Source organism: Neophocaena asiaeorientalis, unplaced genomic scaffold, assembly GCF_003031525.2.
Source record: "Neophocaena asiaeorientalis asiaeorientalis breed wild unplaced genomic scaffold, Neophocaena_asiaeorientalis_V1.1 scaffold254, whole genome shotgun sequence".
Taxonomy (NCBI): Eukaryota; Metazoa; Chordata; class Mammalia; order Artiodactyla; family Phocoenidae; genus Neophocaena; species Neophocaena asiaeorientalis.
The window spans coordinates 224,234-236,162 of record NW_020174705.1 but is presented as its reverse complement, the minus strand read 5'-3'; the positions used below and the strand labels follow the sequence as shown (position 1 = coordinate 236,162).

Genomic DNA, 11,929 nt, shown 5'->3' with positions numbered 1-11,929 from the left:
CCACCCACCACTGCTCCATACCCACTGAGCCACTGGTGAGACCTACCCCCAGATGGTGAAGAACTTCGGAGGGCATCACTCGTTTATTGCCTTTGTCTTCCCAGGACAAAGCATAGTGCACGGCATAAAATAAACATACACATTCACCTGTCTGAATAAATGTCCAATTCTTGCTATGCTCTGCTTGTAAACTTTTCTAACTGATTTGAAATAGATAGCATGTATCAGACATAGGGGTCAATTTGACTACCCGACATCCACTCCTTCTCTCTGTAACAGCACCTGGGCTTTGTCTGGGTAAATCCACTTTCCCACAAGCTTAGTGTGGTTCTGGTAACTTTGGGGAGGGCTCCTTACCCAGGGCTAGCTAACTAATCAGATTCACATGATTAGGACCCAACTGAATACTAGATCCGGAACTGCAACTGGAATTACAGGAATAGGCACTCTTTTCCCACAGGAGTGGTTTTAAAATATGTTCACAAGCTCTTTGATGTGCCTCCCTTCAAAGGCGAAGTCTTTAGTACCTAGTGATGCCAGCAAACAGAATATGGCAGGAGCAGCAGCAAAATTCCAAAATTAGATCATAAAAACCATGGTGACTTCCACCGTCCTCTCTCTCCTCTCTTATCGCTTGCTCTTAGGGAAGACAACGACATGTGAGGACGTGGGCCCTGTGGCTAGGAAATAAGGATTCCAGCCAACAGCCAGCCAGCAAGGAACTGAGGCCTTGAGTGAGTGGACTGTCTTGAAGTCAGACCCTCCGGTCCCAATCAAGACTTTAAATGACTGTGTCCCCAGCCAATATCTTGGCTGTAACCCCATAGAGTCCTTTGGGACTTCCCTGGCGGTCCAGTGGTTAAGACTCCACGCTCCCAATGCAGGGGACATGGGTTCGATCCCTGGTTGGGGAACTAAGATTTTGCATGTTGCATGGAGTGGAAAAAAAAAAAAAAGAATCCCATGAGAGTCCTTGAACTATAATCACCTAATTCACTCCTGAATTCCTGACCCACAGAAACTGGTAATAAATGTTTGATGTTTTAATCCATTAAAACATCATTGATGTTGATTTGTTACGGAGCAGCATATAACTAATACAAGCAGGTAGAGCAGAGGCAGGAACCTGAGAAGAAGAAAGGCAACATAGAGAGAAACAGGTCAAAGAGAAAGTGTGTGAGAGGATGGTAGTAAGACCCCCACACTCCATCACTAAATCCTGATGATCTCATTTAAGCCCCTGGCCCCATCTATTTCTGGTCCCCTGGACTTTCCTAAGTGAAAGTAGGTGGAATGCCTCCAGAGGTTGATCTCGTTTTAATGGACGCTTGACACTTGAAGCCAAAAGCACTCCAATCCGTGCAACAAGGACTCAGAGAACTGGTAAAATGCCCAAATAAATGTCCACTTCATTGATAACAGGGTCATTTCCATTTCACTCTTTCCTGATCCGTATTCTCTCTTTAGCATGCTCCATATTTTGCTTATTTATCTTACTTATTATCTGTATCCTCCCATAGAATTGAAGCTCCTTGAGGACAGGAATTCTGTCTTGATGAGTGCTATATGCCTGGCACCCAGCAGACACTCAGTACTTGCTGAGTTCATCTAGGCTGCTGTAACTTCAGGCTCACAGGGAAAGTGCAAAGAGAGCAATGGAGCCATCTGGTTGAGGCTCAGAAGAACATTAGCAGCCTAGGGGTAGGTGAGCACATCGCACAAGCTCCTCAGCTGAAATCACGGAGTTGCAAGTACTTGCAGTTGTCTATACCCTGATAACCTATCAGTCAGTTCCCAGGCAATCAAGTCATGGGGGAGGTGAGAACTCTCACAGACTGACAGCGTTCTTCCCCGCTTTTAAACTCTGCTTTGCTTTTGCTTAGTAAGACAGGCTGTAGGGAGCAATCACCTCTATAGGTGAGTAACCGTCAGCTGAGCTTTGGATTACTGAGCCAGTCGTCAAACAGACGCCGTCCTAGAAAGAGGACATGCATATCTGACCCTGGCGAGAGGCAGCTCATTTTAGTATTAGTATATTTTTAATTACTTCCAGGCAACCCGTGCAGCGATGGCTAGCTTGCCTCCTATGCAGCCAACTGGGGTGGGAAGGTTCCTAATGGGAGTTAAATCCTGTCTTTGGGGGAAAGCGGGGCTGAACTGAGCGCCACACAAACCCAGGCTGTGGCAGTCGGTCCTGCCAACCCGCTGCGCTGCCCGGCTCCCGCGTAGCTCCTCCACCCACAGCGCGGCGCGGACACGCACGGACTCCAACGCTGGGCGGTGGGCGAGAGCACGGGCGGGCTCTTGGGCTGGGGTCTCCCGGGGCCCCGCGCCGACGCGGAGAGACACGGCCCGAGAGGGAAGAGGTGGACCCGCGCGAGGCCGCGGAGCGCACGCGCGAGAAGGAAGAGGACGCGCTACTCACCCGCCGCCGCGCCCTCCCGAGGATGCCAGAGCTGTTGCCCGCGCCGCCACCAGGCTGCTCGGCCCCGCTCCTGGCGTCACTTCCGGTCGGGCGGGGCGGAAAGCGCGCTCAGGCCCCGCCCCACGGCCGGCTCGGTTGCTGAGCAACGCGGACGGTAGTGTCAGACCCGCAGATTGCTTTGGGGGTGCTGCCGGTCCGCTCCGGTTCCGCGGTTGTTAGCGCGTTCGAGCATCTTTAGTTGGTTTTACTTGCGTTGGCCTGACGTTTCCTCTTACGGAAGTGCCTGTTCTGGTCGTTGGTCCAGGTTTCTGCTGAAAGGCTTGTCTTTTCGTGTTGTTTCCTGGCGCTCTGAATTGGATATTAAGTTTTTGTCGGTGGCGTGTGTTGTAAATATCTCGGTTTGCGTCTCGTCTTTTCACTTTAATATTAAAAAAATGCCAGGGCTTCCCTGGCGGCACAGTGGTTGAGAATCTGCCTGCCAGTGCAGGGGACACGGGTTCGAGCCCTGGTCTGGGAAGATCCCACATGCCGCGGAGCGGCTAGGCCCCTGAGCCACAACTACTGAGCCTGCGCGTCTGGAGCCTGTGCTCTGCAGCAAGAGAGGCCGCGACAGTGAGAGGCCCGCGCACCGCGATGAAGAGTGGCCCCCGCTCGCCGCAACTAGAGAAAGCCCTGGCACAGAAACGAAGACCCAACACAGCCAAAAATAATAAATAAATTAATTAATTAAAAAAAAAAAAAGCCAATATTTTATGGTTAGTACTTTCTGTGTCTTGATTAAGGAATCCTTTCCTACCCCCTTACTCTCCCACGTATTTTCCTAATGTTTTTTTAAAGTTTTGATTTTAACATTTAAGTCCTTAATTCAGCTTGGAGTAGCTTTAGTATGGGGTAAGAAGGTAACTTCATTTTTCTTTTTCCATTTGGATAACCAGGAGTGCTAATGCCATTTATTTAGTCCCTCTTTCCCCCAACGATCTGGCATATTTTTAAAAAAACAATGTATATGCATGAGTTTCTGTTGGGTTTTTTAAATTCAGCTCTATTATTTATTTATTTAAATTTATTTAATCTATTTATTTTGGCTGCTTTTGTTCTTTGTTGTGGTGCACGGGCTTCTCATTGCGGCGGCCTCTCCCGTTGTGGAGCATGGGCTGTAGGCGCGGACCTCAGTAGTTGTGGCTCGCGGGGTTGGTTGCTCCGCGGCATGTGGGATCCTTCCGGACCAGGGCCCGAACCACTGTCCCCTGCATTGGCAGGCAGATTCTCAACCACTGCGCGACCAGGGAAGCCCCTATTATTTTTTTTAAATAAATTTATTTATTTATTTTTGTCTGCATTGCGGCACACGGGCTTTCTCTAGTTGTGTTGAGTGGGGGCTACTCTTCGTTGTGGTGCGCAGGCTTCTCATTGCGGTGGCTTCTCTTGTTGCGGAGCACGGGCTCTAGAACGCGGGCTTCAGTAGTTGTGGCTCTCAGGCTCTAGAACGCAGCCTCAGTAGTTGTGGCGCACGGGCTTAGTTGCTCTGCGGCATGTGGGATTTTCCCAGATCAGAGCTCAAACCCGTGTGTCCCCTGCATTGGCAGGCGATTCTTAACCACTGCGCCACCAGGGAAGTCCTCAGCTTCATTATTGATAACTTTGTCCTAATGCTCACACAAGGTGTTCTGCATCAAACCAGGTTTCTTGTGAATTACCCCACAGTAATAGTAAGTATGAAACATCCCTCACACCTCCCACAGACCTCCCCCGACCCAGCCCATTGAGAACTGATGGAAATTTTTCCTTTGTGAGTGGACTGACACAACATCCCTAGGTGAGGGATTCAGAGAAATGACTTCCATCTGTTCATAAAGGGAAAGAGACATCTGTCCTCCTCATCTCCTGAAAGGATCCCCTCTGGACTCAAGTATTTTGATATTTAGATGAATCTCTCCAGGCCCAGGCAGCCCCAGGGTACCTGGGCACCTAACCCAGCCTGAAACTACTTGACCCTCTCAGAAAGATAAGGCAAGTTATTATACTTTTGAATCACAGCAATTAACTAGACAAATTACTACAGACTTCATTCTCCTAAGCATCTGAAGAGTCTCAGGGGACTAGGGCTTTTTACCGGAGCACTGGGAGATGGAGGGAAGTCTTAAATGCCCACAGCTTCTTCCTGGGATCATTACATTCTCTTCTGGCGTGCAAGTGCCACACAATCTCAGTTACAATACCCTTATAGTAACTCTTGATACCTGGTTGGACAGGTCCCTCCACCTTATTTTTCTTCTGGAAAGCTTCAGCCATTCATTCTTCAGTCAAAATCACAATCAGGCCAAGTTCCACAAAAGAACCCTGTAGGGCTTTTCAGTAGAATGGTCCCCAGTCTGTAAATCACACTGGAGAACTGACATGATTTATCTTCTTACATAGAACGCGGGCTCAGGATTTCCCCGGTGGCGCAGTGGTTCAGAATCCACTTGCCAGTGCAGGGGACACGGGTTCGAGCCCTGGTCTGGGAAGATCCCGCATGCCGCGGAGCAGCTAAGCCCCTGTGCCACAACTACTGAGCCTGTGCTCCAGAGCCCGCAAGCCACAGCTACTGAGCCCGCATGCTGCAGCTACTGAAGCCTGCTCACCTAGAGCCCGTGCTCCGCAAAAAGAGAACCCACCGCAATGAGAAGCCCACACACTGCAACGAAGCGCAACGAGGAGTAAACCCTGCTCACCACAGCTAGAGAAAGCCTTTGCGCAGCAGCAAAGACCCAATGCAGCTATAAATAAATAAATAAAAAAGAACATGGGCTCAGACTCTCTCTGCACTTAATTTAGGCCTTCTGTGATGTCTTACAGTAAGATTTTTATTTCTTTTGTTAGATGGCATTTTGCGGTTTTCAGTGCTATTGATAATATTTTCTTGGGCATTCCCTGGCAGTCCAGTGGTTAGTACTCTGTGCTTGCATTGCAGGGGGCACAGGTTCGATCCCTTGTTGGGGAACTAAGATCCCACAAGCCGTGAGGTGCAGTCAAAAAAAAAAGTGTCTTTAAAAAATATTACATTTTCCATTGTTGGCATATCGAAATAGTGCAAAGATTTCCATATTTTTTTTTAACCAGCAACCATTCTAAGAATATCTTTAATACTTTGTTGGTGGATTCTTTTGAACTTTCTCGGAATATAGTCATATAATCTGAATAAAGACAATTTTGTTTCTTCCCCCTTAATCCTTATGTCTTTATTTTTCTTGCCATTCTGAGCTGATAAATAGAAGCAGTAGTGTGCATCTTTGTCCTGTTCCTGATTTTAAAGAGAATATTTACAATAGTTGACCATTTGCTGTAGGATTTTTTTTTTGTAGATACTCTTTAACAGGTTAGAAATGTTTCCTTCTAATCCTAATTCCCTAAGAGTTTTTCTTATTGTTGTGAAATAAAATTCATATTTTATGGCAAGACAAGAAAAATTTAATCATAAAAAATTCTTCTCTGCCCTTTGCCTCCCGTCTCCCCACCACTGTGCATTGTATATCTGCATTATGCATCGACCAAACCTCCGCATCTGCAGAAATACCTGCTCAACCATAAACAGCAGCGTTCTCCCAGCACCCACAAGAGGACTCCTTAAAAGATAACATTCTTTCTTGATCTTGTACGGGACCACATGACCTACCACAATGACACTTAGATCTGGATCATGTAAACTGTCAATAATATGTGATGTACAGCCCTCTGTCTCAAAAAACTTAAAGAACTGTTCCTTGACTTCTAATGGGCAGAACAGTTCTCAGAGCTTTCTGAGTTGCTCTTCCTGGGTTATAGTTCTCAAATTTGGCTCGGATAAAATTTTTCATTTCTGTCTCAGGTTGATTGATTAATTTTTCATCTACATTATCAATGTGCATTGAATTTTATTAAGTGTTTTTTTTCTGCATCTCCTGTGATGATTATACAGTTTTTCTCCTTTAATCTTTTTTTCTCTCCTTTAATCTTTTAATGTGGTAAATGCTATTAACTTTCTAAAGATAACTGATCCTTGTATGCCTAGATTAAACCAATTTGCTCATGGCCTATTATCCTTTTACATGTTCCTGGATTTCATTTGCTGATATTGTTTAGAATGTATGGCTCTATGTTTATGAGTGAGGTTGGATTATACAGCACTTTATTTTACTGTCCTTGTCTAGTTTTGTTATCAAGATTATATTGGCCTTGGGCTTCCCTGGTGGCGCAGTGGTTGAGAGTCCTCCTGCTGATGCAGGGCATACGGGTTTGTGCCCCGGTCCAGGAGGATCCCACATGCCGCGGAGCGGCTGGGCCCGTGGGCCATGGCCACTGTTGGCCCATAGAATGAATTGGGGAATATTTAATCATTTTATATTTTTCAGAAGGGGTTGTGGATTAGAATGGTCTGTTCCTTTAAAAAGTTGGGTAGAAAACCAGTCTTTCACCAATAAAACTAGGTGGGCCTGATGCATTCTTTGTGGAAAAATTTTTAAATAAGATTTATTAATACCTTGATGCTGGTGCATAAAACCCCAACTTATTAGAGGAGGAGGGGACAGAGGGAAACTTCAGATACTGAGGTGACGTTCTGGGTAATGTCAACTGAAAAAAAACACAACAAGCCACACACACAACATGAGAGCTGTGAGTTCAGTTTTATTTGCGGCTTACTGAGGACTGTAGCAGGAGAGACAGCCGGTCAGTGAGCTCTGAACTTTGGAACGGGGCGGGGTCAGTATATATTATGTATATGCTTTTGGTGAGGGGAGTAATATGCAATCAAGCATACATCTTGGTAGAGGCTGCTGCTAGTCATGAGGGGCAGATGTCTCTGTTAATTATTTTACTGCTTTTCTAGGTATGAAAAGATGCAAGAAATTGGGTTCATAAAGTTTTGTAATGAAAATACCTACCTATCTGAAGGCCTGTTCTGCCAGTTTTCCCAGAGCACAGAGGGCCTCATTCCTGATCTTGGCCCTGAACTTCTTTCAGGGTGTGTTGAAGGTCAGCGACTGCAGTGGCTGGTCACCTAATCATTGTAGAGCCAGATGGAGAGCAACATTTTTTTTTTTTTTTTTTTTGAATTTTGGCTGCGCTGGCTCTTAGTTGCGACATGCGGGATCTTTTTTTTCTTTTTCTTTTTCTTTTTTTTTCAGTTGCGGCATGTGGACTTCTTAGTCTTATCCACTGAGCCACCGGGGAAATCCAGGCTGAAGGCTTTTAAAGACTGATAGCGTAAGTCTGGTTTTTGCCCCAAGGTGGATGACACTTTAAATTTTTGACGTTTCTGACTTGCTGTTCTTAAAATGAAGCACAATAACACCTTTTGACTCTTGAGAAAAATTAAAATTTAGAGAAAGCAAAATAGAATTTTCCCTAGCATACAAGTGTGTGTTTTTTTCCTTTGTACTTTCACATACATTGTAATATTTAGAGTTAGAGCTTAATTTTATTAAGTGTATCTTAGTGTTTTATTTGTTTTTTCCATGGTCAGCAGTCTCCTCCTCTCTGGGGGCCTCCTTTCCCCTCTTCCTAGAGCTGCAGCAAGACCCCACTGTGAGAAGGTTGGACCAATGCTGGCTGCCTCTGCCTACCTGCTCCTGTGGACTGTCAAGGTCTCTCCTAGGCATCACATGAACCTGCTGGCCATCATCATTCTCTGCTTGCAGTTCAGATGCTTTTTCAGCCATCACACAAACTGCTGCAAGGGGCCTGAGAAAGATTTTAAATCACTCTTTTAGTTTATTTAACAATTACATGGCAGTTCTGACTTTATTGTTATTATTGTGTCCATTTTAATATTATATTTTTCCAGGAATTTTCCATTTAATACAAGGCTTCAAATATAGTGGCATAAAGTTCATAGTGTTCTCTTAGTTTTTAATTTCTTCTCTCTCTGTGGTTACACTCCCATTTTATTCTTTACTTTGTGCTATCTCTCTCTTTTTTTTTCATCAGTTTCACCAGAAGTTTGTCTATGTTGTTAGTCTCTTCAAAAAACCACCTTTTGGGGCTTCCCTGGTGGCACAGTGGTTGAGAATCCGCCCGCCAATTCAGGGGACACGGTTCGATCCCTGGTCCGGGAAGATCCCACATGCCGCGGAGCAACTAAGCCTGTGAGCCACAACTACTGAGCTGGCATGCCACAGCTACTGAAGCCTGTGCGCCTAGAGCCCTAGAGCCCGTGCTCCGCAACAAGAGAAGCCACCACAATGAGAAGCCTGTGAACCGTAACAAAGAGTAGCCCCCACTCGCTTCAAGTAGAGAAAGTCTGCGCGCAGCAACAGACCCAATGCAGCCAAAAAAAAAAACCTCAGAAAAACAAAACACCACCTTTTGGCCCAGTTGATCCTTTCTATTATATGTTTGTTTTCTGTTATGTTGATTTCTGTCTTCTTTTAGTAATCTCCTTTCTGCTTTATTCAGTCATGTTGTGTTTTTCCTTTTCTAACTCAAGTTGAATGCTTGTTAGGTCACGAAATTACTGCCTTTAAAACAATATTTTAAGCATTTAAGACTATACATTTACTTTTTTTTGGGGGGGGTGGGGGTGCCATACCACGCAGCTTGCAGGATCTTAGTACCTTGACCAGGGATTGAACCCTGGGCCCCTACAGTTAAAGTACCTCCACTGGACTGCCAGGGAATTCCCTACATTTCCTTCTTTTTTAAAAAAAATACATTTATTTATTTTTGGCTGCATTGGGTCTTCGTTGCTGCATGCGGGCTTTGTCTAGTTGCAGCGAGTGGGGGCTACTCTTTGTTGCAGTGCACGGGCTTCTCATTGCGGTGGCTTCTCTTGTTGCGAAGCACGGGCTCTAGGTGCACAGGCTTCAGTAGTTGTGGTGCATGGGCTCAGTAGTTGTGGCTCACGGGCTCTAGAGCGCAGGCTCAGTAGTTGTGGCGCACGGGCTTAGTTGCTCTGCAGCATGTGGCATTTTCCCGGACCAGGGCTCGAACCTGTGTCGCCTGTGTTGACAGCAGATTCTTAACCACTGCGCCACCAGGGAAGCCCCCTACATTTTTTTAAAAATTGAAGTATAGTTGATTTACAATGTTGTGTTAGTCAAAACACTTTAAAAGGTGTATATTGAAATTCACTTTTGTGATGGTGTATTTGTTTTTCCTGCAGTTCTGTCATCTTTTGGTTTGCATTTTTTTTTTTTTTTTTTTTCGATACGCGGGCCTCTCACTGCTGCGGCCTCTCCTGTTGTGGAGCACAGGCTCCGGAGGCGCAGGCTCAGCGGCCATGGCTCACGGGCCCAGCCGCTCTGCGGCATGTGGGATCTTCCCGGACCGGGGCACGAATCCGTGTCCCCTGCATCGGCAGGCGGATTCTCAACCACTGCGCCACCAGGGAAGCCCTGGTTTGCATATTTTGAGGCTATTTGATTAGATGCATGCAAGATTAAAATAGTTGAATCTTACTGTGAACAAAACCCTTTTCAATACAATGACTTCTCCATACTTAATATTTTTTCCTTTAAACCTTATACTGTAACTATATCAGCTTTGTTTATGTTGGTGTTAGCCTACATATTTTCCCACACTTTTACTTTCAACCTTTACACGTCTTTGTATTTCAAGTGTATTGCTTCTAAATAGCATAAAAATGGATTTTCATGAAATCCTATTTGATTTTCTCTTTTAACTAATAAATTTAATCTCTTTATAGTTATTGTGATAATAACTTGTTTGAATTTGTTTCTACATACTATTTTTAAAATAAATTTTAATTTTGGAAAGATTTTAGATTTACAGAAAAATTGCAAAAATAGTACAAACATTCCCATATACCCTTACCCAAGTTTCTCCTTGGGTTCATATCTTACATAACTATGATACATTTGTCAAAACTAAGAAATTAACATTAGTACATTGTTACTAACTAAATCACAGATTTTTTTTTTTTTTGCGCCATGCCGCATGGCATATAGCATCTTAGTTCCCTGATCAGGGATCAAACCCGTGTCCCCTGCATTGGAAGTGTGGAGTCTTGCCCACTGGACTACCAGGGCAGTCCCACCTTTTGACTTGCTTTGACCAATAGGTAATGGTAGAAGGAGAGTTCTGGGGGTCTCAGCCTAGGCCTTAAAAGGACTGACAGCTTCCACTCCTTCCCCTGGGGCAGCCAACTGCCATACTATGTAGTAAGCTGGGCTAGACTTCAGAATGTTATGATGTCATGTACAGAGACAGAAGCCACATGGAGAACCACAGAGGGACCAGATCATCAGTGTAGCCTTTTTGGATCTTTGCTCAGCCCAGTTTTTTGTGAACCAAGCCAAATCACCTAGAGCAAAGAGCCCGGGGCCCAGCTAAGCCCTGCCTGAACTCCACAGAATAATGAGAAATAATAAATCATTTTTGTTTTACACCACTGAGTTTTGAAGCAGCTTGCTACACAGAAATAAATAAGTGACCTGCTTTACCATAAAATGGATTTCTTTATATGAGACAAAGTTGTGCAGGATTCCATGTCAGTAAATCAGGCATCCTGCAGACCTTTGGGTGTGAGGGCACTGCAGTCGGAATGAGCAAATACACATCTGGATATGTGGGCAGTTCCAATGGTATGAATCACGGTCCCCTACTGTCCGCTGTACGCATGTGTCAGAGGCTCATTGTCAGTCTGGGAAGTGGCCAGGGCTAGAGCAGTCTTGGTGGATGGCAGACTGTGAACTCAGGGACCACCACCAAGTAGTAGTCACAGAACCTGACAGGAACTCCAAGCTTCATTTAACTTTCACAAGTCATGTGACAGGCACCATTTTCACAGGTGTAAAAAAAGTCTGAGAGTAGCTAAAGGATACATTCCCAGTTTCACGGCTAGAAAGAAAACACGGGATTTATTTCCTTGTTTTGTATTTTTTGCGGTACGCGGGCCTCTCGCTGTTGTGGCCTACTCCCATTGCGGAGCAGACTTTGGACGCGCAGGCTCAGCGGCCATGGCTCACTGGCCCAGCCACTCCGCGGCATGTGAGATCTTCCCGGACCGGGGAACGAACCCGTGTCCCTGCATCGGCAAGCGGACTCTCAACCACTGCGCCACCAAGGAAGCCCTATTTTTTTGTTTTGTATTGTCTACACTTATTTCACTTTATTGCGGTTTAGCCTCAGCGGAGCACGTAAGTCTTGGAATCCACACTAAAATCAGGGTTGGGACTTTGGCCCCGCCCCTTGCACAGCTTGCTTGTTCATCGGAGACTCTGGCTCCGCCCCTAAACTACATTTCCCATCAGGCCAAGCGCCGGCGCCGACGCAATTCCTCCCAGCGTGCCTCGCGGCGGGAAGAAGCCGAGCGGGTTCGTTCGCGGCCGCTCCTGCCGCTCTCTCCGGCCACCATGTCCGCCCAGGCGCAGATGCGGGCCCTGCTAGACCAGCTCATGGGCACGGCCCGGGACGGTGAGTAGGGGTGGCCGGCCAGGCGGGGGCTGGGGCGGGAGCGAGGCGAGGCCGCCGGGCGGCCTGAGGCGGGGGGCCGCGACCGTCTGCGCCTGCGCGGGCGTCCTCCCC

The 11,929-nt window shown here is 46.2% G+C and overlaps 2 protein-coding genes across 4 annotated transcripts in view; one reads left to right on the top strand and one right to left on the bottom strand.

Annotated features, from left to right (window-relative positions):
* Positions 1-2,478, bottom strand: part of FAM234A (family with sequence similarity 234 member A) — a 31,372-nt gene extending 28,894 nt beyond the window's left edge. Inside the window, exon 1 of one of the 2 annotated variants that reach the window (XM_024759490.1) lies at positions 2,426-2,478. The gene's annotated coding sequence lies outside the window, so the exon portion shown is untranslated. The remainder of the gene's footprint in view (positions 1-2,425) is intronic. The other variant, XM_024759491.1, reaches the window with a different exon arrangement.
* A 9,252-nt stretch (positions 2,479-11,730) lies between these two features.
* Positions 11,731-11,929, top strand: part of LOC112409354 (putative RNA-binding protein Luc7-like 1) — a 32,331-nt gene continuing 32,132 nt past the window's right edge. For both annotated transcript variants that reach the window (XM_024759389.1, XM_024759391.1), the window contains exon 1: positions 11,731-11,818. In XM_024759389.1, the coding sequence (XP_024615157.1) occupies positions 11,758-11,818 (61 nt within the window). In that variant the 5' untranslated portion in view covers positions 11,731-11,757. The remainder of the gene's footprint in view (positions 11,819-11,929) is intronic.